Genomic DNA, 22,971 nt, shown 5'->3' with positions numbered 1-22,971 from the left:
TATCAACTTTGCTTATGAGTTGAGTTGACCCACAATAACGTTAAATATCAACCTGCATCTGTAAAATTCTTTTTTTTTTTTAATGTTTAGTTCAATATAATTAACCTTGTTCCTCGTATATAAAAAGAAATCTGTGACAAATAGCCGACAAAAAAAAAATCTGTTGGGTTTGATTTGGACCGGAATATAGACATTGCGGCCTATCAAGAAATAAAACTTGGGCTAATCAAACAACGAAAGCCTGCCTATAGTAGATACGAGATAATGTTGATGCTCCCTCATCGGAAGTTTGAGGATGGGCACTCGTGTGTAGCATAGTATAAATAAAGAAGATGGTCGAGGATTGCAAATTACTTACCTGGACGGGGTTTACGGGTGATCATGAAGATCCGTGGCCTAGGCTGGTGGCTTCCTGCACTTGAGGTGCGCTAAGCCAAAGGTCACCCCAAGTGGGAGATCCTGCGTCATTATTTGTTGCCTTGGGGGCCTGCGTTCGCGCGGCCCCTTCCATTTCCAATAGTTCAATCTTTTGATCGTCGTTTTGACTGAGTTAATTAGAGCTAGATCTTAGTCAATGGCTCATGTTACATTTATTTTCACAGATCCAGAAGAAAAAAAAATTCTGTCTAAGTACCAGCTAGGCTGGTTATTGGATAGTGTTAGCGATCCAAGACACTGATGGAGGCAAATCATTGTAATGGGCTCATAGTTGCTGTTAATGGATCTGGTGCTTCTCAAATATTTCATTTGGTTGCAGTCTAACACAAGTTTGCGTTAGAGTGTTAGTGGCAAAAGCTGAAAGTTTCAAGCCCTTATGGTGCAAGATTGATTTATGCCACAGATCAAATGTTGTGGAAGCGGTGCGCATTGCATCCTTTGTGGATCAAACCATTCTCTTTGTTCGAAGAAGTGTAAAGAATGTGTCAAGAATTTTGGCAGCAGAGACGTGACTAGTAACTTTGTAGCTAAGTTCATTTCTTTTAGGAACATTAAAGTTGGCCCAAGATTTATTTACTTGTAGGATTTTGTTGGCGTTTTGCCATATCAGCTTTATCTTTACCTTTTTATGGATGTTTCCATCTTAAAAAGTACAAGATCCAAGTTTCTCTCTATGTAGAAAGATGAGCTTGAAATTGATTTCTTATCCAAAAGGTGAACCATATATAGACACATACACTAGACTCTTTGCTCAAGGTCCGTGGCTAAGGGGGATTTTAAATTTACCATTTTTGCTAGTATTTAAACCATGAGTCTCAGTCTCACCATTATTTTAACAATTTGATCAGCAAACATATAGAAGAACAATTTCAGAGCTCCAAGGCTACATGAATTTGCATCAAGACTCCAAATAATTGGTTCCAGTTTCAGAGCTCTGCTCTAGATGAAAACAATGATCTCTAATTAACTCCTTTCATTTTGGGTTTCATAATGACAATAAATATGACAATGCTTTAAACAAAAAAAACATGTAAAGTAATAAATGAAAATGAGCTTGGCAGAGTAATTAACGCATTATTATTAGGGAGTTGTAACGTACACGAATTTGCGTTAGGCGAAAAGAGAATAGTGGACATAAAACTTTGTCACATGCTTTGCCATCACGCCCATCACCTTATAACCATCGACTCTGACCAAAATTATTATTTTAAATTTTGTATTTATAAACAAAAACTTTGATGTTGAAGACGTCTATATTGATCTCATTTGGCAGAAATTGTGAAGGTAAAGAAACAAAGTAGAAATAAATTGTGAGAATGAGGAGCATAATAGTATCACTACAGCTAAACCAGGATTAAAACTAGAAATGATTTCAATTTTTAGAAACGATATGATAGAGTGGCAAATTAACTCTTGAAAAAATACTCCATATGTTTCACAAACAATGTCGTTTTGACACTTTACTAAACTTATACGGTACCAAAACCGTGAAAATAACGTCAATCATCATCAATCATTTAGAGAGAAATTAAATAAACTATTGTGTATATAATTGAATTAAATTAAATGAACTAATACATGTATCCAATATGATCATGAACTGTACTGTCCCTAGTTGAGTTCCGTTTTATTTCATCATTAAAAACCCAATAACGAAAGAGGAATTAAAAACATATATACGGTGAACACGCATGCAAGAAATTTGTGCAATAGGTTTACACTTAGCAGGAAAAGAGGAACAAAAAACAATTAGTTATAATAACTGATAACTGAAATAAGTTTATGACAACTGAAAACAAAATAAAATAAAAACTAACGGCAAAATCTAACATTGACGACGTTGTAAGGAATGGGTGCTGAAATGTTTTTATACAGACATTTCAACCGCACGGCATCTCCATATTACTACGTACTAGTCCAGTCAATCAGTATTCTCACACGTGAAAAACGACACTTTGCGTTTTCACATCTAGATAAGATTGCCTTTTCTTTAGATCAAATTTTCATTTTACCATTAATCAAGCTATAAAAGTGAACATATTTACAATATTTACGATGATATGTTATATATTTAGTTCGTTACATCATCTAATAAGTTTGCAATTTCATTTTCCAAACGGGTAACTAGTAAATGTTCAATTCAATTTCTGTCAAATTATACATGCGAATTAGGAAATGAAGTTTGTTTATCTTTTCTGCATGTGAAAGTATTATTTGTTTATCTTAGTGAACTTGGATTGTGGGATACATTCATTATCCATCCAAAATATGGGATTTTTTCTGCTTGACTATTTATTATTAGTTTGCTTGTATATCCTAAAGTATAGGCATGGAATCGGCGTATTTGATTTTGATTCCTTTTAAACCAATACCTTTTACGATCTTTTCTTATTCATTTCCTTGTTTCTTAAGTCAAGTTTCAGATACATACCTAAACACAATTGTGGATCGTTATGGAGTATTTTTACAAATTTACGACAATATATATGCGTAAGACCAGAGGACCTATAGGTATGGGTTTCTTAGGAAACCGATATAAATTGATATAGATTATAGAACTACATACAAACATAGGTTTTACACATTGTTTATTAGTTTTAAGAAAAAACAATAAAATCATTTAAAAGAAGTAGTGATTTGATATTTTTTTTGTTTTGCTGTAAATGAACCAGAAAGGTCTTATTTAAGGAAATATATTAAAACTTCTACATTAAATAACAGTTTATAAACCTTCACAGATAGAATCATAGAAAAGAAGGAAAAAAAAAGTGTGGTGGTTAGGAAAAAATATACGATGTGAAATGTTTAACTACAACTTGCTATATCGAAAACCTTTACTTGTAAGTCCGTAATCATCGAAACTTAATTCTTGTTAGAGAAAATAAAAACAGTGCAGCCAAATTACCCTAAAATTACGTGAAACATCTCATGACATGACATTACGTACCCAACTTAACTTCCATGCAATATCTATAAATACCCTCATGAGTCACATTTCATGCAAAATCAAGAAACTCTCAAAACCCATTTCAAAAGAGAAACACTTCTTTAAAAAGTTTTATTAATAAATAATGGGAAAGCTCTTGGTGTTAATGTTAGTTGGGATGTTCTTGGCTTTTGAAAGCTTGGAAGCTCTTGAATATGGAGATGCACTTAACAAGTCAATCTTGTTCTTTGAAGGCCAACGATCCGGTAAACTCCCGACTAACCAACGAGTTAAATGGCGAGCCGATTCTGCCCTCTCTGATGGTTCACTTGCTAATGTAAGCTGCCTATATTCTTACACAACTCTATATGCAGATATTTCTTCCAAAGTTGAACCTTATTTTATCTATAATTTGGCACTTTTTTTTTATTTTTTTTTATTCTCTAGGTGAATTTAATTGGAGGATATTACGATGCTGGTGACAATGTAAAATTTGTGTGGCCAATGTCATTTACCACAACCTTGTTAAGTTGGGCTGCAATTGAATACCAAAATGAGATTTCTTCCGTTAACCAGCTCGGTTATCTCCGGTCTACTATCAAATGGGGAACCGATTTCATCCTACGCGCTCATACATCTCCCAACATGCTATATACCCAGGTAAACAACCTTTTCCCTGGTTTACACATTCTAATAGTATATATATCTCGTATCTTCTATATTTCATACCAAAAAATTCACTATCAAAATTCAAATACTTATTATTGCTTTTGTTTTATAATGGATACAAAAAGGTGGGAGATGGTAATTCAGATCATAGTTGTTGGGAGAGGCCAGAAGATATGGACACATCAAGAACTCTCTACAGTATCTCTTCCTCTTCCCCTGGTTCTGAAGCCGCGGGTGAAGCCGCAGCCGCTCTTGCAGCGGCCTCACTTGTTTTCAAATCGGTCGATTCTACTTATTCATCCACACTATTAAACCATGCAAAAACCGTGAGTATATTTACACATCAAGTCCAAAGAAACCATTACATTAGTTCAATCGTGATGTAACGTAGCTTTATCTATTTTATGCAGCTATTTGAATTTGCTGATAAGTACAGAGGTTCTTATCAAGCATCTTGCCCTTTCTACTGCTCCTACTCCGGCTACCAGGTAATAAAATCAAATCAAACCGGTATACATAGATTAAACCGATAAACTACGGATATATTTATGTTACGTACGTAAATAAGTTACTAACAAGACACTTTTAATTTTAAATTAGGATGAATTATTATGGGCTGCGGCTTGGCTATATAAAGCAACAGGAGATAAAATTTACATAAATTATGTTATAAGCAATAAAGATTGGAGCCAAGCCGTTAATGAATTCAGTTGGGACAACAAATTCGTCGGCGCTCAAGCTTTACTCGTATCGGTTAGTATATATATAACTAAACCGACTTAGCTAAATTCTATAAACGTTAATTAAGTGGATCTAAATTAATATTTTTCTTGTTGATTTCTAATTTAAAGGAGTTTTACAACGGGGCAAATGACTTGGCAAAATTTAAGTCCGATGTTGAATCCTTCGTCTGTGCAATGATGCCAGGAAGTAGCTCTCAACAAATTAAACCAACTCCTGGTAATTTTCACTAGTTAGCTAAATAAATGGTTAATTGGTTTTGAGTTTTTTTCTTTTGGTGTTGGCTTTCTTATTACATTTCTTTTTCTTTTTGTTTATTCAGGTGGCCTTTTGTTTATTAGAGACAGTAGCAACTTACAATATGTAACAACGGCTACAACTGTTTTGTTCCATTACTCAAAAACTCTTACCAAAGCCGGGGTTGGTTCAATCCAGTGCGGTTCGACCAAGTTCACCGTATCTCAAATTCGAAATTTTGCCAAATCACAGGTAAATAAATTATTTCCACCTTGTCCGGTTCTGTACACCATTTTCATGTTCTTAATCAACCGGTTTAATATTCAGGTTGATTATATCCTTGGAAATAATCCAATGAAAATGTCTTACATGGTCGGATTTGGGACAAAGTATCCAACACAACCTCATCATAGAGGCTCATCTTTACCATCGATCCAATCTAAACCGGAGAAAATTGACTGTAATGGAGGATATTCATACTACAATTCTGATACACCAAACCCGAATGTGCATATTGGTGCAATTGTGGGCGGACCGAATTCATCCGATCAGTATAGCGACAAAAAATCAGATTACTCTCATGCTGAGCCCACAACTTACATCAACGCCGCCTTTATTGGACCTGTTGCAGCTCTAATCAGTTCTTCCGGATAAACTCACGTTTAGATTGGTTGTGGGGAAACAAATATTAGCAAAGAAGAATCATTACTCATCAACAAACTATTATGACTACAAACTTAAATAATTAGTCAGGGGATGTATCGTTTGCTTTAAACATATATCTCTATATAGATGTATATACCTACACACATACACACACTCACATATATATCATTGAATCGTATATCTTAGCTAAAATGAAAACTATTTAATTACAGATGTCTATATAGGTTTTCTTATATCATTGTATTGTATAGATTTTTTATGATACATTATATATAGTTCATTCTTATTTACTATATGTTTTCACGTTAGACACTTCACTTCTTGTGGATTGTCTTCTTACCAATTTGTATAACAAGAAAATCCGAATTATATTGGTTAAGGCTTAAGTTGGAAACAAGACGAAAATTACGACGCTCTAATCTCCAGAGACTAGACATAAATATACATTTTCCTCAATGGCTAAAACTATAATATAATTTTGAATATATATATATATATATATATATATATATATACATACACCTAATGCTCTCTAGTAATTCCATAAATACCCACTGAAGAACTCTTGGCTATTCAATAGTTCATCGAAGTCACCGGTAAAACTTGGAAAAGTTCCGCTCCCGGACATCAAATCCGATGGTAAACCGTTACTCAAGCGGCGGCCCTCGATTGCTCCAGCCGCTTGGTGCGTACTCGTTTCCGCAACGCTCATTTCTTGAACCGCAACAGAAGATTCATCAGCGGATGGGATCATAGGATTACTTGTAGGGGAAGAAACAACTTCTTTTTCGGATTTTTTGGTTAAGGTTGGTTTGGGTTGGGAAGTTTTTGCTCGAGTCGAACCGGCTAATGAGTTTCTCCGGGTTGGTAGTTCATGATTGTGCTCATTAGTGTATGTTATGGTGAATTTCTCCGGGTTTTGAGGATTTCTTTCGACTTGTTTTCTTGCCAAACACCCTTTTGAGCTACTGCATCTGTAATAACTCCTGAAAAAAAAGAAACACCAAAATTGAAAGATTAGTAAACCGGTTATGTTTGATTAGGAGAAAGGAAGATGAGATTAAACCGGGATTGGTTAAAGACCTTGGGTATGGAGATCCTTTGATGGGTTTCTGCCCGTATTTACGCCACGCCCATGCGTCCGACAACAGATTCTCTTCTTTCACTTGCTCAACAACTCTCTTCTGTTGATTCTTCTTGCTGTCCAAATTCAAACTTATATTATTTATTTATGATCTAATTATTCAACAAGGAGCATATATATGTATATTTATACGAATTATATAACAAAACGCGTATGCGTTACTATTTATTTTACTAATGATTTATACTAGTAACTAAGACAACTTAAACCCAATTTTCTTATATGATTAATTTGATAAGAATATTTTAGAACCAAATTTCGCATTTTAAAGAACCCTCTTAAAGAACTTCAAGAATACTGACCTTTTCTTTGATTTGGATTCTGAAATTCGGATATGATCAGCTCTTGATCCGTTGGATAAAAGACAACCATGTGATCGTTGTTTCTTGTCATCTCGGAAAGGTTTTGAATCTTCAGGGAGAGAGACCGAGCTTGTGAGGATCGTTTGTGTGGAGAAAGGGTAAAAGGGTTTGTAAAGTTCACCGAGCTCATCTAAGCCACTTGTCTCCATCTCCGGTTCGTAGAAACTAGACGTCTCCATCGGTAGGCAAAACGAAGGTGAAAACGTACCGGAACTTTCGCCGGAAAACGCGTCTCCGGAGCCGGAGTAGCCTCTGACTATTGCTTCTAGGTCTCCTTCGTCCATATAAGCCACCTCACCCATATATCTCTCTCTTTTCGAGTTTTTGTTTCCTCTTTTATCTCTTTTGGTGGGTTGGTGTACAAGTACATATGACGAGAACAAGCCTTTTGGGAAACAGCGGTTTATATAAAGAAGGAAATAAGATTAGATTGTTTGTGGTTTAGGGTGTTTTCGTTTCCCATGTGAACCCGTTAAGTCATTAAACTTTTAAAATTTATTGTGTTGACTTTTGAAAAAGTCAATTCGTACCTAAATGTTTAGAAAATTTTAATAAAGTAACATTAACTTGTCAAATATCCATCTCCGACAAAATATCTCAAATTATAAATCATACACAACATTCAGGAAAGTCCATCTTACTATTAAATATTGAAAATATAACAATATGAATATATGATTATATATAACTAAAAAAAGGAATTTGACAATATGTCTTTTGGAATATATATGAAGTAGAGAGAATTTAAATATCATTGCTTTAACTAAATTAAATATTTAAAGCGGCATTTGTACATGCATATGCATGAGTATGACATATAGTAGTTTTTTTTTTAATTATCTTTTGTCGTCATGGTAATTTCTTTATTTGATCGAGGTTTTGTCACTAGTTTCATGATACTTGTATAATTATGTATGTGTTTAATGGGGCACGTAAGTCTATTAGCTTACCTTGTGTTCACGTAACGAGCCACTGAAATTAAATAAACTTATAGAATAATGCTGCAAGTATGATCTATACCGTAAGCTTCTTTTGATAAATATTTAAAAATAATTTGGGAGGGTATTAATAATACTGTATTATCACTTCATCTTAAGCCTTGTGGTAATATATATAGATTGGTCCAATAACCCCACGCCTCTATCATAGAATAGGGATGGATACCTTTAATCCCATAGCACAAAATCTTCCCAACTAAGACTAAAGAAAGATTCTCCAATATATAATATCTTCTTCTATTTTTTTGCTTTTTTTTGTAATAATGATTATTCGCTGTGTTAATATTGATATGTTAACTTCTTATGTTTGTTTTTACTTACATCTAAATGACTTTCAACTGAATAACATATTCAAAAAATATAACAAATTTTTAACTTGTTACCTCAAAACTAGTTATGTTGAACACAATCATGGCAATATTTCGACATGAAATTAAGAAAACAGAAATGATGTAACAAAGTATTGCCATCAAATAAAGTTTTTTCATTATTGGCGATGCTATCTTTCATTTATCTATCTATCAAATGGAAACCGAGATGAAATAAATACTAAATTTAATGATTTGATTATATTTAACACTATCAAACTTATTATAAGCTCATAATTTCTTTGAAGTTTATTTGATTGACTTTGCTTTGTCAAATGATCATATATATAAGTTACAGAAAATATTCGTATAATTTTGTATTATGGTCTTAAATATTTCGGTCCATAATGGTAGCCTTTTCTTTCTTTTTTAGGCGATGGAGATTAAAAGTTGGCACGGGTGATTGCAGTCCCATAAAAGGCAAAAACTTAAAGTCAACAAAACAATAATAAAAACCATTTGAGAAATAAATTATATATAAAAAAAAAATGCTAGTCAGCTTACTCTTGCAACTGGGAAGAAATTTTCATCCCCTCTTGCACCAACTTGAAAGTCTGTCTATGTCATATATTGATGATAATACACTAAATATACACACATGGATAAACTGATCAGATTAATATTTGAAATTTACAGAAAACAAAATTATTTAAACGAATACCCATTACCCAATATATACCATTTAAGAGCTATATATATGGATATGTAAATGATTCTGAAATGACCATTTCTGTTGGAAAACAAACCTTGCTAAAGTCTGCCAGATATTTTTGTATTTTTACGCGCTTATTGACTTCTGTGAGTTCGATTTGAATTATACACTAACTATCTTTGTCTTTATTAAAGATGTGAGTACTGAGTAATACCAAAATAATGAGATAGTATATATATGCATCAATACTATTTAACTATAACTAACTGTTTTTTGTCAACAAATAATCAGTTTTTACATTATTTTTTAATAATCACTTTAAATACAATATTATTAATTAAAATAACTTATGGGTTCTTGACTTCTTGTGTTTTCATTGTGTAACACTCCGTATATTTTAACACTCCAAATTTTAAATCTGGACAAAAAAAATAAGAAACTGCTCATGTTTTTGCGTTTATCTAGTTCCCAAATATAATTAGTTATATAATTTCGGATTGATTATAACTCAGTTATAGTTTCATCAGAAAAAACACTATTTTGAAACCACTTTATGATAGTTTTGATTAGAAGATGAACTTCAATCTTGGTGCTGTTATTAGATTCATACTATTTATACTTTTGTACGTACGTCGACTGTCGACATGGTATGTGAAACCATGACAACATATGAATTATACGTATATTAATAGAACGATATTGTCATATTGATGATCTCACAAGAATACAAATAGAACCGACTTCTTTGAATTCTTCTTCTAACGTGTGAAATAAGCATACGTGCGGTGTGTGTAAATACGCAGTCACATATATGTCCATCATGGACGACGCTCCATATACATAGCATTTCCAAATTCAATTACCGAGAGGTAACACCAAATAAATCATACGATATCATAAATATATATGGAAATGAATTTAGATTTGCAAGAGTGATCAAATCACAAGCAACAAATAATGAAATCTAACGATCTTATATATACGATGATATATATGATGTACAATGATGTGATTACTATATTATTAATTTCTGATAAGAATAGATTTGATTAAATATGGTATCACTTAATATATGATTACCGAAATTTTAAATAATGAATTTAATTTCAACAAGCTACATCCGAATTATATTCGTGACATCATGCGTAGGGTTCCACTTGCACTAGTTAATTTGTATATATTGTTCGTATACGTATATAAAGTTATAAACAACTCTTATATTATATGTACATGTACCGTTAAGCATGGGATCACTATATATAGATTGACCATTTCAATTTTATCTTTCTAATAATTGGTCCATATTCAACAATAAAAATAAGAACAAAAATGAAACCATGCATATACCATCTGCGGTGAAAAGTAACAAACATACACTAAAAAGAATCCGTGATAGATTAATGCTGCACTTGTTGTTGTTATGGCATCTCGTAATAAGTTAACCAAACAAGTTTTTTCCCTGTTAGTTTTATCAGTATAAAGGAATTGTGTGTTTACAACTGAATACGTTCTCATATTAATATAGGTTGGTCCCTTTAATTTTGAAATAATTTTAAGTTATAACTTCTAACCAACAATAAAAATTGAAAACATAAATTATCACAGCAACAAGGGATATCTTTATTACATCTTTTTATTTTCTTATTTTTGAAGAATTAAACAGTCATCACTAATGAATTTCCTCTGAAGTCTTAAGGCAACTCTGATCCGAAGGTACAAATAAACTGTTGAAATTCAAATTCTAATACTTTAGTATACACATATGTTGAGTAACTTGATATAATTTTGGTATTAACTTTTAATTAAAGTTAGTTCCGTACAAAGGAATGCTGTGTCGTACGTCTCGATGCACGAATTCATTTTTGTATATAACGTGGTGATAAGATGACATTATCATACTCAATATAATTTTTGGTCGACTAGAGTTATTGTTGTTTATATACAGATTATTGATTTTGATTATTCAATACTAAAGTCTAAAGCCAATAAAATTATCGTTATTCATCTTCTGTTAAATTGCTTTGGATTTGAATATTTGATGTGACATGTCTCCGTACGCGTTTTCGTGTCATTACTAATTAATGGATTATATATTTGTTAACCAAATTATTGAGGGTAAGAGAAAATAAACTATTGAAACTTTTTTTGGTTAAATAACGTACAATATACGGAAAGGATTGCATAATTACGATACTAACAGAAACTACTAATATTTAAAAATATTTGTGACCACTCAATTTAACTTTTACAACTAAATTTGCTTTAAACGATATGACCAAGAATATGAACTTACTAAACCATCATAAACTGATAAAATCGTTGGCGTTTTGATTCGACCTATACACTTATGTCGATTTCGGTTGTAAAAAGTGATTATTACAAGAAAATTTGATGTAATGGAAACTAAATGAATCATAGTGGTAGTGGCAGATGGGTTGCCAACTGGTGATGGTGAAAGCGGCAATAGATCAATGGATCAATGATATTATCATAAATATTGTTAAAATAAAATTCCTGTTTTTTGGTTAAATACATAGATTAAATGCCCAAAAAATGAAATTAATGATGTGAACAAAATGAAATGATACGATGAGTTGATATGAAGTGTATAAAACGATAACCTTTCAAAATCTGGTCCATAATCTCAAGTTCTCAATTAACCACTTGTGTGTATAGGTTGTGCCCTAAATATTGTGCCCATCCCCTATTAACAATGGCGTTTGCATGCCTAAGTTAATTGGGCTGCTTAAAGACTTTGAGAACACGGTAATATAGCCACACCAGTTGTCTGCATTGGAAGCCAAATTATCAAAAAAAATTCGCCTAAACTAACTGACTCTTCAAACTATCCAAGTGTTGTCAGAAACTTTTATTCCAATACATTGTTAAATTTTGGCATATAATATTGAAATCCTCGAGATCTCGAAAGAATGTAGTAATTTAGAGAGTTGAATCATGCTAATTATTGATAAGAAAATAATCTTAACTCCTAGTGACATATATAAATATGATTCATGAGACAGATTCACTAATGGCTTCCTCTTTCTTTGTAATGCCTCGAACTGTCCATATAAACCTATGAGTTTGCTATGCAATTGCAAGCATTTTGATCCAAAGGCCGCCAAAACGTCTTAATGTTTTCTCACACACATTCAGACGTTTTGACGGCCTCATGTGTCACATCACCAACTATATTGGTTATACAATGTTCTAAGAGATTTAGAGAATTGTGTTGAAGTGATATAAATTTAGAACTTGTTGCCAAATGAGCAAATCGAAAAATGAAGAACTATGACGAGTTTTAAAGTATTCCGGCAAAGTCTAACCACTCTTTATGACTTCTCAGTGATCTTAGCTCCTTTAGGGAAGTTAGCATGATCATAATCTCAAAATAATTGGCTAAACCTCAACCAACCGGTCCATAAAACGGATGAATCGATTTTTCGTCTCAAAGGTAACCTTGAATCTAACCAAATAAAATCAAACCAATCTCCCAAAAGCCGACATAAGAGAAGCAAAACCCAAGGATCAAACCAGGTAAAAATGAGAATTAGACAGGATAAATTAAACCGGATGATTTCCCGGTTTATTCTGTCCACTGGTTTATTTAGTTGAATTTCTTCGTCAACGTCATTCTTCTTCCTTAAACCCTAATCAAAAATCTCTTCTTCGAGCTATGGCGGCCTTTGAAGACAGAGCAGATGAAAACGATGAAATTGCCTTCAAAGATGGCAACACTGATATCTCCCAACAGCTTATGGACCGTTACGGCAAGTCCTCAGCCGCTCAGCACCGTCATCTCGTCGCCACCGCCGTCGCTATGCGCTCTATTCTCACCTCAGAGTCTCTTCCACCATCTCCTTCAGCTTTCTTCGCAGCTGCTATATCTTCTGTCGATTCTTCAACTGAAGATCCCGTGGCCGTTTCTGCTTTGCTTACTTTCCTTTCCATAGTCGTTCCTCTGGTTCCTTCAGGAGAAATTTCAGCTACTATGGCTCGAGATGCTGTGGCTGTTTTAGTAAAACCAATTGAAGAAGAAGGAACTAAACTAGGAGTTGCGAGTTTGAGAGCTGGTGTGAAGTGCATTGGGACTTTGCTTATTGGTTTCTGTGATTTGAATGATTGGGAATCTCTTCAAATTGGTTTTGCTTTACTTCTTAAATTCGCCATTGATAAACGTCCCAAGGTAGTTTCCCATTTCTTTGATTTTAGTGAAGAAGTATTATATTATAGTAACAAGGAATCGTGGTTTTTGTGTTTTTGCTTCTGTTAGGTTAGAAGATGTGCTCAAGAGTGTCTAGAGAAGTTATTTGGTTCTCTCCGATCATCTACTGTTATCAAGGAAGCTAGTAATACAGTATATGCTTTACTTAAAGAATATAAGCCTGTCTTATCTGACTTAAGCTCGACGAAGATTGAGGAAGGTTCTAAGGTTGACTCGACGTTGAAATCCGAGAATGCAGAGGCTGCTCATGTGCTAAATGTCCTCAGTGCTACAATTCCATTTCTATCTGCCAAAGTTAGTTCGAGAGTTTTTTCAGAACTTTGCGGGCTTATGGCTTCTCAGTTTTCGCCGCTGACGAGGCAAATTCTCAAAGGGATTGATACTATCTTCAAGAATTCGGAAGATAAAATTGTTGTTCCTGAGATAGAAGGACTTGTAACTACTTTGACTAGTTATTTATCTTTACACGACAAGAATCCTGCTGACACTATCGTGCATGTGACCACCCTGTTAAAGGATGCTTTGGAGAAAGCCTACTCAGTCGAACCGACATTATGTCTAAGTAAACTTCCACTAGTTTGTTCGTCATTGGCAGGTTTGTTAGTTCCCTCCCTAGCTTTCAGCATGTAGTTCTTTTCGTCTTCATTGTGGGATTCGATTTTTCAATATATCTGTCATGATGAATTCCAACTTTCCATTCATATGCTTTAGGCCTTCTGACTTCCACGGACGACATTGCATCCAAAGCGTCAACTATATTAAAAGACTTGATCAGTAGCCACATCGATAAAAAGAAACTTCTGACCGAGGGAAGCTTGTCTAATCAAGACGAGGATAACGTAACCAGTGGAGACAATATAAATGCAGCAAGATGTGTATGCTCTGTCTTTGAGAGTGTCCTAAACTCATGTGATGGAATTCCAAATGAGCACATTTTAACTGTCATAAATCTTTTGATCGAGAAACTTGGTACGTGTACTTTCACTTGGGTGCTATGTTTTGTCATCCTGAACATGTTATTTACAGAACAATTTTTTACAAGCAAACAATTTGCTTTCCAAAAAGTTAATTAAGATTGGTGTGCATAACAAACATTTTTAGCGACATATTTTAATTCTATCTCCAATTGTTTCAGGAGAGCTTTCTTATATTCTTGCAAAGAATATCATATTAAAGCTTGCCGACTTGATGAAAAATGCAATCGGAGATACTTCTAGCTCACAAGATGTAAGTTTTCAATAATTCTCCCACTTGACTTTTTCCGTAACTTTCTAGATTTGTAAATGATTGGTACGTAGGGACCTATTGTATTACAGTTATGGTACTGGTTTCTTAATTTAGAAATTTGGTTGGTTCAGAAGGTTGAAAGTTATTTTTCTGAGTGTCCCAGTGGAGACTAGTGAGTTTGATACTCAATGATGCATTCAATGATATTTCATAATTAAGAGAAAAGACATCTTGATTCTCATCATATATCTATGTTTGCAGTTTGTTAATGATATAAAGAGTCTATCTTTACTATTTGATTTATACTAAGATTGCACTTATCTGCAGCTTCAGCAATGTATTGGGTCTGCAGTGGTGGCAATGGGACCAGTAAGGCTACTGACACTTCTTCCTATCACTCTTCATGCTGAGAGTCACTCATGCACAAATGCTTGGCTAATTCCTATCTTAAGAAAATATATCATTGGAGCATCTCTTGCGTATTATGTTGACAACATTGTTCCGCTTGCAAAATCACTGATGCTTGCTTCTAAAGGAGGTACTCTTCTATTCCGACAATGAGAATTTCAATTACATTAAACGGGATAGATTATTCCTATCTTCTAGTCCTTTGGATTTTGTTTGCATATCACGGTTTTTACTATACTATTCTATTTCTGCCACTTGCTTTACATCATGCAAGAATATAATTATCACCTAGGGCACAATCAGTTGATAATTTCTCTCTCTGTCTGGCGATTTTTTCACTAACATTTATTTATTTACTTGTTCGTTAGCTAAAAAGTCAACTCACGGCAAAGAGTTGCGGGCTTGTGGTCATGAGCTTCTGAGACTGTTACCTGCCTTTTGTAACTATCCAGTTGATGTGGCCAACAAATTTGGATCGTTAGCCAAACTGATGGTTAAATTTATCAAAAAGAAATCTTTCATGCATGAAGCTGTGGCTCTTTCTCTGCAGGTGAGTTCCTTCACATTTCATTTATGCTAGGGTGAGCTGACAACTTGGCGATCTCATTGAAATTTTCCTTTTTTAGATGCTTGTAAATCAGAATAAAGGAATGCCTAAGCCCAGTACAGATATGGGAGAAGCAAAAGCCATAAGCGAAGAAGATGCAACAACAGAGCTTGAAAGAGGATTTCACTATTCGAAGAAAGCTTCAACGAAAAACATGAAAGCTTTGGCATCAAGCTCGACAGAGTTGCTTCAAACTCTTGTTGATGTTTTCACAGTTTCAGGCACAGAGATCAGTGCAGACTTTAAGGTTTATAAATTTCCTTCTTCTCTGCATTATAAACTTATATCAAATTGGTTTCAGATCCTCCATTGTCTCTGTTTTAGAGGAAAACACTTACACATACTCTAGATATTTTTTTGGCTAGGGAAATAGCATTTTTTGGTGAGTTTAATTTTTGATTGACTCCTTGTCTGCTCATAGACTGTAGAGGGTAACAACTTTAAAGCAGAAACTATTTATAAGCATGAAAAATACTCTAAATGTATTTGTTGCTCAAACTCTTGTTAGTATATTGTCAATTAATGTCGTATATGATGTAAACTTTCACCTAATAATTGAACTTTTGATAGGCTGAAGAAAACAGTATATAGCTAATGATCTTGAAATGGCAGGCTGCAATTGGATGCTTAGCTTCTACTCTGGATTCGTCAGTTAGGAAAAAGATTCTGATATCCTTGCTAAATAAGTTTGATCCTGCCGGTGAAAGCGAGACTGAGGGGCAGGTCAATCAATCGAATGATTCTGTCGATGAAGAAAAAGAAAACTGCAGTTCCACAAAGACACAGTTAAAGAGGTATAGTTCTAGTCGTTCTGTTATATTTACTTCTATTATGAAACTCATCCTCGTAAAATCTCTTGCCTGACTTGTTAAATTTCTTGAATATTATTGGATACGGTAATAGCATGAGATCCATATGTATATCTAGTTATTTCTCCTCTTCTCCTATACCTCGTATGACCTTTTTCACTGGCATTTGCTTGCAGGAGTGCTGTGCTGGATCTTGCATCTTCATTTGTTGAAGGAGCCAAGGAAGATCTTATTGAGTTGATTTATAATCTTGTTCGCCAAAGTTTTCAGGTATGTTTCTAAACTTGAGCTTAGAGAATTTTCTTATGTAGAGGCTGATACATGAGTTGTTTTCGGTTTAGGCCACCGACGAGGCTGATCTTTATGGGGCATATGATACTCTGAGCAGAGTTCTACAGGTTGGTTACCCCATCTAAGCTTGTTGCAGTTGCTCTTATACTGTTCACTGGGTGGCCCTCATGCTTATGTTCGTCGGTGCAGGAACATGGTTGGTTTTGTGCATCTCATTTTGCAGAGGTGATAGAGATGTTACTCAGCCATAAAACTCCAGAGGATGCGGCTTCTTCTAGAAGCCGATTTGCATGTCTCCACGTCCTAATGGCTCATGGAATTCAGGTTAAATATTTTACTTTTGTAACTTGATATCGGTAAATATCCATTGTTTGAGTATATCCCCATGCTCTGTTTTAGAAAATGTAATAATGTATAATTCAATCTTGCCTTATGAAGACAATTTCTGTATTTTTGATGTTTACATTTTTTTTGCAGTCAAGCACCGAGGAGGAGAATGAGAAGGCTTTCCTTATTCTGAACGAGATGATCCTGACACTTAAAGAGGTAAATATACTGTTTGCTTCGTTGCTATGTTAGTTTGTTGGTGCATAGGGAAACAATACAATTACTCAACTACTTAACATTATCTTGCCTTTGCATATACAGGGGAAAGAAGAACATAGGAAAGCAGCTTGTGATACACTGGTTATGGTGTATACCACCCTGAAAAATTCATCATCTATCACCAGTGATGAACTTTGTCCCAAATTGATTAACATGGTAAGTACATGAGATGAGCTCGCCATAACTATTTTAATCCACTTTCGTTACCGCTCAAATAACCAATTAGCATCCATGAATCTTCAGATAACGGGTTATATTTCTGGAACGTCGCCGCACATAAGGAGTGGAGCAGTGTCTGCATTATCTGCCTTGGTATACAAAGACCCTGAGATATGCCTATCGTCACCTGAGCTTCTTTCATCTGTTTTATCATTGCTTCACACTAAATCCATTGAGATTATAAAAGTAAGTCTACCTTATGCCTTTTTAATCAGACCCCAAGATGTTGTTGCTCTACTTAATATGTACTTTTGGTTTTCTCCCTAAGTTTCTCATGCGTCTTCATGTATCTCCAGGCTGTTTTAGGTTTTGTGAAAGTTTTAGTCTCAACATCGCAAGCTCAGGACTTGCACAGTCTACTGCAGAACCTCTTATACGAAATTCTCCCCTGGTCGTCTGTTTCAAGACATTATTTTAAGTCGAAGGTAAATAATGAGGATAGTGCTTGACTTTAGTTTCCAAGTGATTTCAGTTCCTCTCCTTCCTCAAAACGGGTAGTTTGCCTTACGAAAAATGTGCATATAGGTAACGATCATAGTTGAGATTATGGTAAGGAAGTGCGGCACCCGCGCAGTCCAGTTAGCCACACCAGACAAGCACAAGAGTTTCATCGAGACAGTTTTAGAGGTTCCTCTCTCTCCTCTGTAAATTTGCTTGAAGATTCGAATAGTATAAATTGAAAGAAACGTCTGCATCATTTCGCAACTTTCATCTCAATGTGCAGAACCGTTCGGGGAAATCAAAAGACAAAGAAGAGACCAATGAGTCACAGACTACATCCATCGATCCATCCAGAGGGTAAGATCCTTAAGAACATCAATTATAATCCCGAGATCAAGAACACATCCAATCAAATCACTGCTTGCTCATTATATGCATACAAAATAACAATTGGTTCTTTCTTACAGGCCGCGGAAAAGAAATTACAGAGAAGCTTCATCAGAAACTACAGCCAAACAAGATGGCAACAAATTCAAACGGCAAAAGAGAACATATCAACAACACACACCTGCTTCCGACATTAATCAAAGTAGAACAGGACCACAGCGCCCCGGTAACAGAAGCTTCGGAAAACAAAGGGAAGCTTCTGGAAACAATCACAAGTCAGGAAAAGAGACACGAAAGCCACAGAAGAACAGATTCAGGAAAGCAACATGAATCTAATCTCAGTAATAGAGTTTTGCAGTGATCATCATATACCAAAAACAGTAACATTGGTGTGTACGTATACGATTTGTAGATTATACACATCAATATTTTTGAAAGATTAGTTTTTAAGACTAAAAATCGCCAAAGAAAAGAAAAAAGAGAAAAGTTTTTGTTGTTATTGAGGATTTACAAGATTAGATTGCAGGAGCTTGCTCAAGCAGTGAAACAATCTCAATCCTGCTTCTCACCAATCTATGGAACACTTGCCTCACTTGTCTCTGCAAATCCTCCAATCCCACTTCCATTCGCCGGCAAATCTCCTCCATCTCATCCACCTTCTCCGCAACTTCCACCTCCTCTTCTTCATCTGCCGGAAACCTAAACCTCTCCGCGAATTCCATTAAAGATAACCCAATCTTCTCCATCCTCTGCATCTCCTCCATCAATCCACCACCACCACAACGCTTCTCCTTCCGTTTTATCTCTTCACCAATCCTCTCCTGAATACTCATAGCGGCGCTAGCCCAATTCTGGTGTTTTGGAAGCGGCAATGGCGCCACAAGAACACTGCTTGTCTGACAAGGAACCGCCGCCACTAGCACCCACATCACCAGAACCATAACACTGCTCATTATGTAAACCGGCATTGCCGGTCCGGAAGCTTCAGCTCCACGTGGCAGCACCAGATTGGCCACCATCGCCTGAATCTGCTTCGAAGCAGACCAATTCTTGCTGACGACTTGGCCATATAATCCTCCTCCGGTGACATTGCTACGCGTTCCAAACGACCAAGACCGTGACGTCGTCCTTCTTTGGTTACTGCAACCACTTCCTCCACTGTTTCTATCTCTCCTCTCATCAGCGTTTAAGCCAATGAGGAGACTTGTTAAAGCACGCTTAGCTCTACGAACGCTTCCGTCACATAACGGCCGTTGCTTAAGCGCCGTGACAGCTATCTCCGCAAAACGTCGGCTCTGTCTAACGGAATCAATCCCGTTAACGACGGCGTTACATAAATCTAACGCCTTTAAAATCCGATCAAGCATTTCCGGCAAAACCCTTTCTAAAGACGGCGATTTCGAGATCTGGGTCGTGCTCAACACCGCCTTGAACTCTGCTTCACAGGACATAAAAACATCTAGAAGATTCTGTAACCAAGGGATCGAGAGAATCGGATCAGACGGCTGAGAGACGGCGGAAGAGGAGGAGGAAGGAGGCGGAGATGGAGATGTGATTAAATCCGAGAAACGTTCGGCTACGTGTTTCTGGAAATACTCGAGTTCTTCGAGCTCTTGCTCGTGATTGACATCCATGGAGACGATCTGATTACGGCGGATGCTGATTCGACTCAGGAATGAGCCTTGAAATTCCGTCGCACGAGCCATTAGAGTGTAGTGTGTTGTGATATGAATCAAAAGCAACAGTGAGTGAATTTTTCCGGAGATAAAGGAGAGGTTTTTTTGAAGAATTGGGGAAAAAAGAGGTTTTGGGGATTTTAGAAGAAAGAAGGAGGAAGTGATGATATTAAGGAAGGAACCGAATTGGTGGTAAACATGTCTTGTCGGAGAGAGAGACAAGACTTGTTTTCAATGTTTTAAGTTTATTTTTAGGTTTTGTTTCTTTGGGACTCGGGAAGTGAAGAATATTCGTCTTTGGTCACTTGGCGACTTTTTCTTTCTTTTATACATCCTCATGACGTCATTTTATCTCAAAATGAAAAGAAACTTGTCAATATTTTATCTTTTTGGGACTAACAAGTCATACTATAGGCCAAAAAAAAACACTATTTCTATTTTTGAAGTTATCTGAAAACTAATTTTGCTAGGTCATATTTGCTAGGTCATAAAAAGCCAAATAAAAATATGCAGAATAGTTTCACAATGAAATAATATTCTACTTTTTCAATTAGGCTTGTGAGAGGTATCAATGAAGAAAAAGCAATGGTAGGTTAGTTTTTAAGAAGGAAAAAGAAGCATGTGAGGTTAGTATTTTCTCTCTTCATTAATTTACTCTCGTTCTATCTAATGTATATGTCACTAAAGCGGTAGATATATCATTACAACATAGTTTTATTTGGACCGAATTTAATAGGTACTTTATGTTTCACCAAACAGATCTCGTGGACATAATTTTCGCTTTCGCATGTGGCAAAGTTAGCCATGACCTTGACAAAAGTAGGAAAGAAAATTTGTTAATCTCAAGAATACTGTTATAGTGAGCAACTACTGATTAGGTTCTGGCAAAAATGATCATATATTTATAATTGGTTCTTATATGGATAGAGTTAGTGTATGATCACGTTTATGAAAAGACGTTCAAGCGCCAGAAGAAACCTGATTGATATGTAAAGAATGATGACTTAATCATCGCTTTTTTAGTAAAAGGTACTCAGACCCAGCTAGATCTCATATGGTTCGGTGACGTAGAGGAAGCGTGTATGATAAAAATAAGGATACATCACAAATTTGCTCGTATAATTTTTTTTTAAACCAAATTTTTTTTGAAGTCTCAAATCACAGAAAAGGATAAGCATTAGAAGTTAAAAAACATGAAAACTATTTGAAAAACGAAACATATAAAAATCAACTTTTGAAAACTATATATTTATTTGGGGAGAACTAATTTGTTGATGCAAAAGTAAATAGAAGTGAGAACAAACGGATCGGATACTTTGACCAAGTGACGTCTCCCTTTGTAGTTATTTGGAGTCATTTGTATTTGTATAATTTGTTTATTTTTGTTTTGAAAGTTTTTTAATTATTAACCATTTAGTTTATATCAAATATACTTGCATAGATTAACTGATCAAGTAACATATAATCTAGAAAAATGATATTGGTTATGAAAAAATGTTATACTCTGATTTTACAGATTTATTAATGAAAAATCAAGAATGTTGATAGTTTTTACAAAAATTATTTTTCGTCAGAAGTGACATCAATCAGTTAAAAAATCGATTCTTTACTAAATTACTTTACTCTGAATATCAAACTGCCCGGATAATTATAAAAGTAAAAAGACAAAATCTCAAATTTTAAAATGTAAACAGACAGAAAAAGAATTAGAGATGCCGATGCATGCGGAGAATATTATACAATTTTCAGGATATATATTTGTCAGATATCAATGTACTTTTTCTTTCAAAATCTCAAATTCAACACAAACCTATGACTCCACTGAATTTTACGAGACCATCCGATACTATGGCGAAAATGAATGCGGTCAGATAAATGGATGCGGTAATTGCGGGCATCAGGACTTTGGTCTTTCACAATCAGTTTAAAGTCATTTCTTATGGTCGGTTAAATTAACCGTTAATGACGGTTATAAAAGAACATCAAATAGTCTTATAACATTGTCGGTCCAATTTTGTATTATATTATTGTGTAATTCGTTATTTCAAAAACTTTCTTTGCATCACCTTTCTTTAACACGAGAGAGCAATGATGAGAATGCCGTGGCAATAAAGTGATCATTACCTTTTATATTTTGTAGAAATATGTAAAATAGTCAACGTATATTGTTTATATTACGCTCTACAAAGTTTATAATTATTTAAAACTTTGAAAATTGTTTTACTTATGTAAACAGTTATTTAAAGAAGCTTTTTTCTCACTAAGATCTTCGACTATACACTAACACCTCTTTCTAAATTATGGGGTTTATCAAACACTAACATTCATTTTGCATTGTTGAAAAAATAAGGTATCTTCTTATCAAAGATTTTTTTTATCTTTTAGTTTATTTAAAAATTATAAAATTAAGAGAAAAGTAGGATTAACATTATATAAAAATATTGCTGGACAATGCTAATCAATAAAGGTATAGTTGGAAATAAAAGATTTTTTTTTCCGGATATTTTTCCATCTATACTTATTACTATATTATCAATTATGACTCAATTACTCTTTTAATAGACTAAACCAAATTTTCCTCTAAGTATCCTTTTGAAATTGTCTAAAATTTGGTGTAATCTAGTAAAAAGGGTAATTTTAGACAATTATGTTAATTTAGTAATAAAGGTACAGCTGGGAAAATCTCCAAATAAATTTCTTTCATTTCCAAGTTTCCCCTTGTAAAATTAAAAGGATTTTCTTAAACTTTATATATAGAAAGATTGAAAACGAATTCTAATAGTAATTTTGACTCAAGATTCTGAATATATATCGAATAGGTACAATATATAGAAGTAGCTGTAGGTCAAGAATTTAAAAATCAGGATTAAATTC

The 22,971-nt window shown here is 34.6% G+C and overlaps 4 protein-coding genes, 2 long non-coding RNA genes and 1 other non-coding gene across 7 annotated transcripts; 5 read left to right on the top strand and 2 right to left on the bottom strand.

The window, feature by feature from the left end:
* Positions 1-159: 159 nt before the first annotated feature.
* AT4G07135 lies at positions 160-736 on the top strand. The gene is made up of 2 exons (NR_142100.1): positions 160-449; positions 605-736. It is a non-coding gene; the product is annotated as an other RNA (long non-coding RNA).
* On the top strand, positions 427-495 carry U1.12p. The gene has a single exon (NR_142101.1). It is a non-coding gene; the product is annotated as an other RNA (small nuclear RNA).
* Positions 737-3,438: 2,702 nt separating the features above from the next.
* GH9B15 (glycosyl hydrolase 9B15) lies at positions 3,439-6,181 on the top strand. Its single transcript, NM_118487.4, has 8 exons — positions 3,439-3,701; positions 3,812-4,024; positions 4,159-4,359; positions 4,444-4,521; positions 4,634-4,786; positions 4,885-4,993; positions 5,097-5,263; positions 5,339-6,181. Exons 1-8 carry the CDS (start codon positions 3,510-3,512, stop codon positions 5,663-5,665), a joined length of 1,440 nt encoding a protein of 479 aa, NP_194087.1. The 5' UTR covers positions 3,439-3,509; the 3' UTR covers positions 5,666-6,181.
* On the bottom strand, positions 5,931-7,666 carry WRKY29 (WRKY family transcription factor). Its single transcript, NM_118486.6, has 3 exons — positions 7,124-7,666; positions 6,761-6,877; positions 5,931-6,663 (listed from the first exon to the last, which is right to left on the bottom strand). Exons 1-3 carry the CDS (start codon positions 7,483-7,485, stop codon positions 6,210-6,212), a joined length of 933 nt encoding a protein of 310 aa, NP_194086.4. The 5' UTR covers positions 7,486-7,666; the 3' UTR covers positions 5,931-6,209.
* Positions 7,667-12,811: 5,145 nt separating this feature from the next.
* Positions 12,812-18,885, top strand: AT4G23540 (ARM repeat superfamily protein). Its single transcript, NM_118485.9, has 18 exons — positions 12,812-13,387; positions 13,475-14,021; positions 14,138-14,395; positions 14,562-14,653; positions 14,981-15,191; positions 15,430-15,611; positions 15,688-15,915; positions 16,281-16,462; positions 16,654-16,747; positions 16,819-16,875; positions 16,958-17,092; positions 17,246-17,314; positions 17,417-17,530; positions 17,618-17,779; positions 17,890-18,018; positions 18,119-18,220; positions 18,318-18,391; positions 18,502-18,885. The coding sequence occupies exons 1-18, from the start codon at positions 12,878-12,880 to the stop codon at positions 18,749-18,751; spliced, it is 3,396 nt and encodes a 1,131-aa protein (NP_194085.4). The 5' UTR covers positions 12,812-12,877; the 3' UTR covers positions 18,752-18,885.
* AT4G23530 (ROH1, putative (DUF793)) lies at positions 18,447-20,383 on the bottom strand. Its single transcript, NM_118484.4, has one exon — positions 18,447-20,223. It carries the CDS (start codon positions 20,125-20,127, stop codon positions 18,937-18,939), a length of 1,191 nt encoding a protein of 396 aa, NP_194084.1. The 5' UTR covers positions 20,128-20,223; the 3' UTR covers positions 18,447-18,936.
* On the top strand, positions 19,431-19,996 carry AT4G07130. The gene has a single exon (NR_142099.1). It is a non-coding gene; the product is annotated as an other RNA (long non-coding RNA).
* Positions 20,384-22,971: the final 2,588 nt, after the last annotated feature.

The sequence above is a fragment of the Arabidopsis thaliana genome, chromosome 4, assembly GCF_000001735.4.
Source record: "Arabidopsis thaliana chromosome 4, partial sequence".
Lineage (NCBI taxonomy): Eukaryota > Viridiplantae > Streptophyta > Magnoliopsida > Brassicales > Brassicaceae > Arabidopsis > Arabidopsis thaliana.
Note: the sequence above shows the minus strand (reverse complement) of the source record. Positions and strands in the feature narration are given on the sequence as shown.

Coding starts and splice junctions, on each gene's coding strand:
- AT4G23540 (NM_118485.9), top strand. CDS start 12,878: ATGGCGGCCTTTGAAGACAGAGCAGATGAAAACGATGAAATTGCCTTC. Junction 14,654..14,980: donor ATACTTCTAGCTCACAAGAT/GTAAGTTTTCAA, acceptor ACTTATCTGCAG/CTTCAGCAATGTATTGGGTC. Junction 18,221..18,317: donor TCATCGAGACAGTTTTAGAG/GTTCCTCTCTCT, acceptor CTCAATGTGCAG/AACCGTTCGGGGAAATCAAA.
- WRKY29 (NM_118486.6), bottom strand. CDS start 7,485: ATGGGTGAGGTGGCTTATATGGACGAAGGAGACCTAGAAGCAATAGTC. Junction 6,878..7,123: donor GAATCCAAATCAAAGAAAAG/GTCAGTATTCTT, acceptor GAATTTGGACAG/CAAGAAGAATCAACAGAAGA. Junction 6,664..6,760: donor AAAGGATCTCCATACCCAAG/GTCTTTAACCAA, acceptor CTTTTTTTTCAG/GAGTTATTACAGATGCAGTA.
- AT4G23530 (NM_118484.4), bottom strand. CDS start 20,127: ATGGCTCGTGCGACGGAATTTCAAGGCTCATTCCTGAGTCGAATCAGC.
- GH9B15 (NM_118487.4), top strand. CDS start 3,510: ATGGGAAAGCTCTTGGTGTTAATGTTAGTTGGGATGTTCTTGGCTTTT. Junction 3,702..3,811: donor CTGATGGTTCACTTGCTAAT/GTAAGCTGCCTA, acceptor TTTATTCTCTAG/GTGAATTTAATTGGAGGATA. Junction 4,787..4,884: donor CTCAAGCTTTACTCGTATCG/GTTAGTATATAT, acceptor TCTAATTTAAAG/GAGTTTTACAACGGGGCAAA.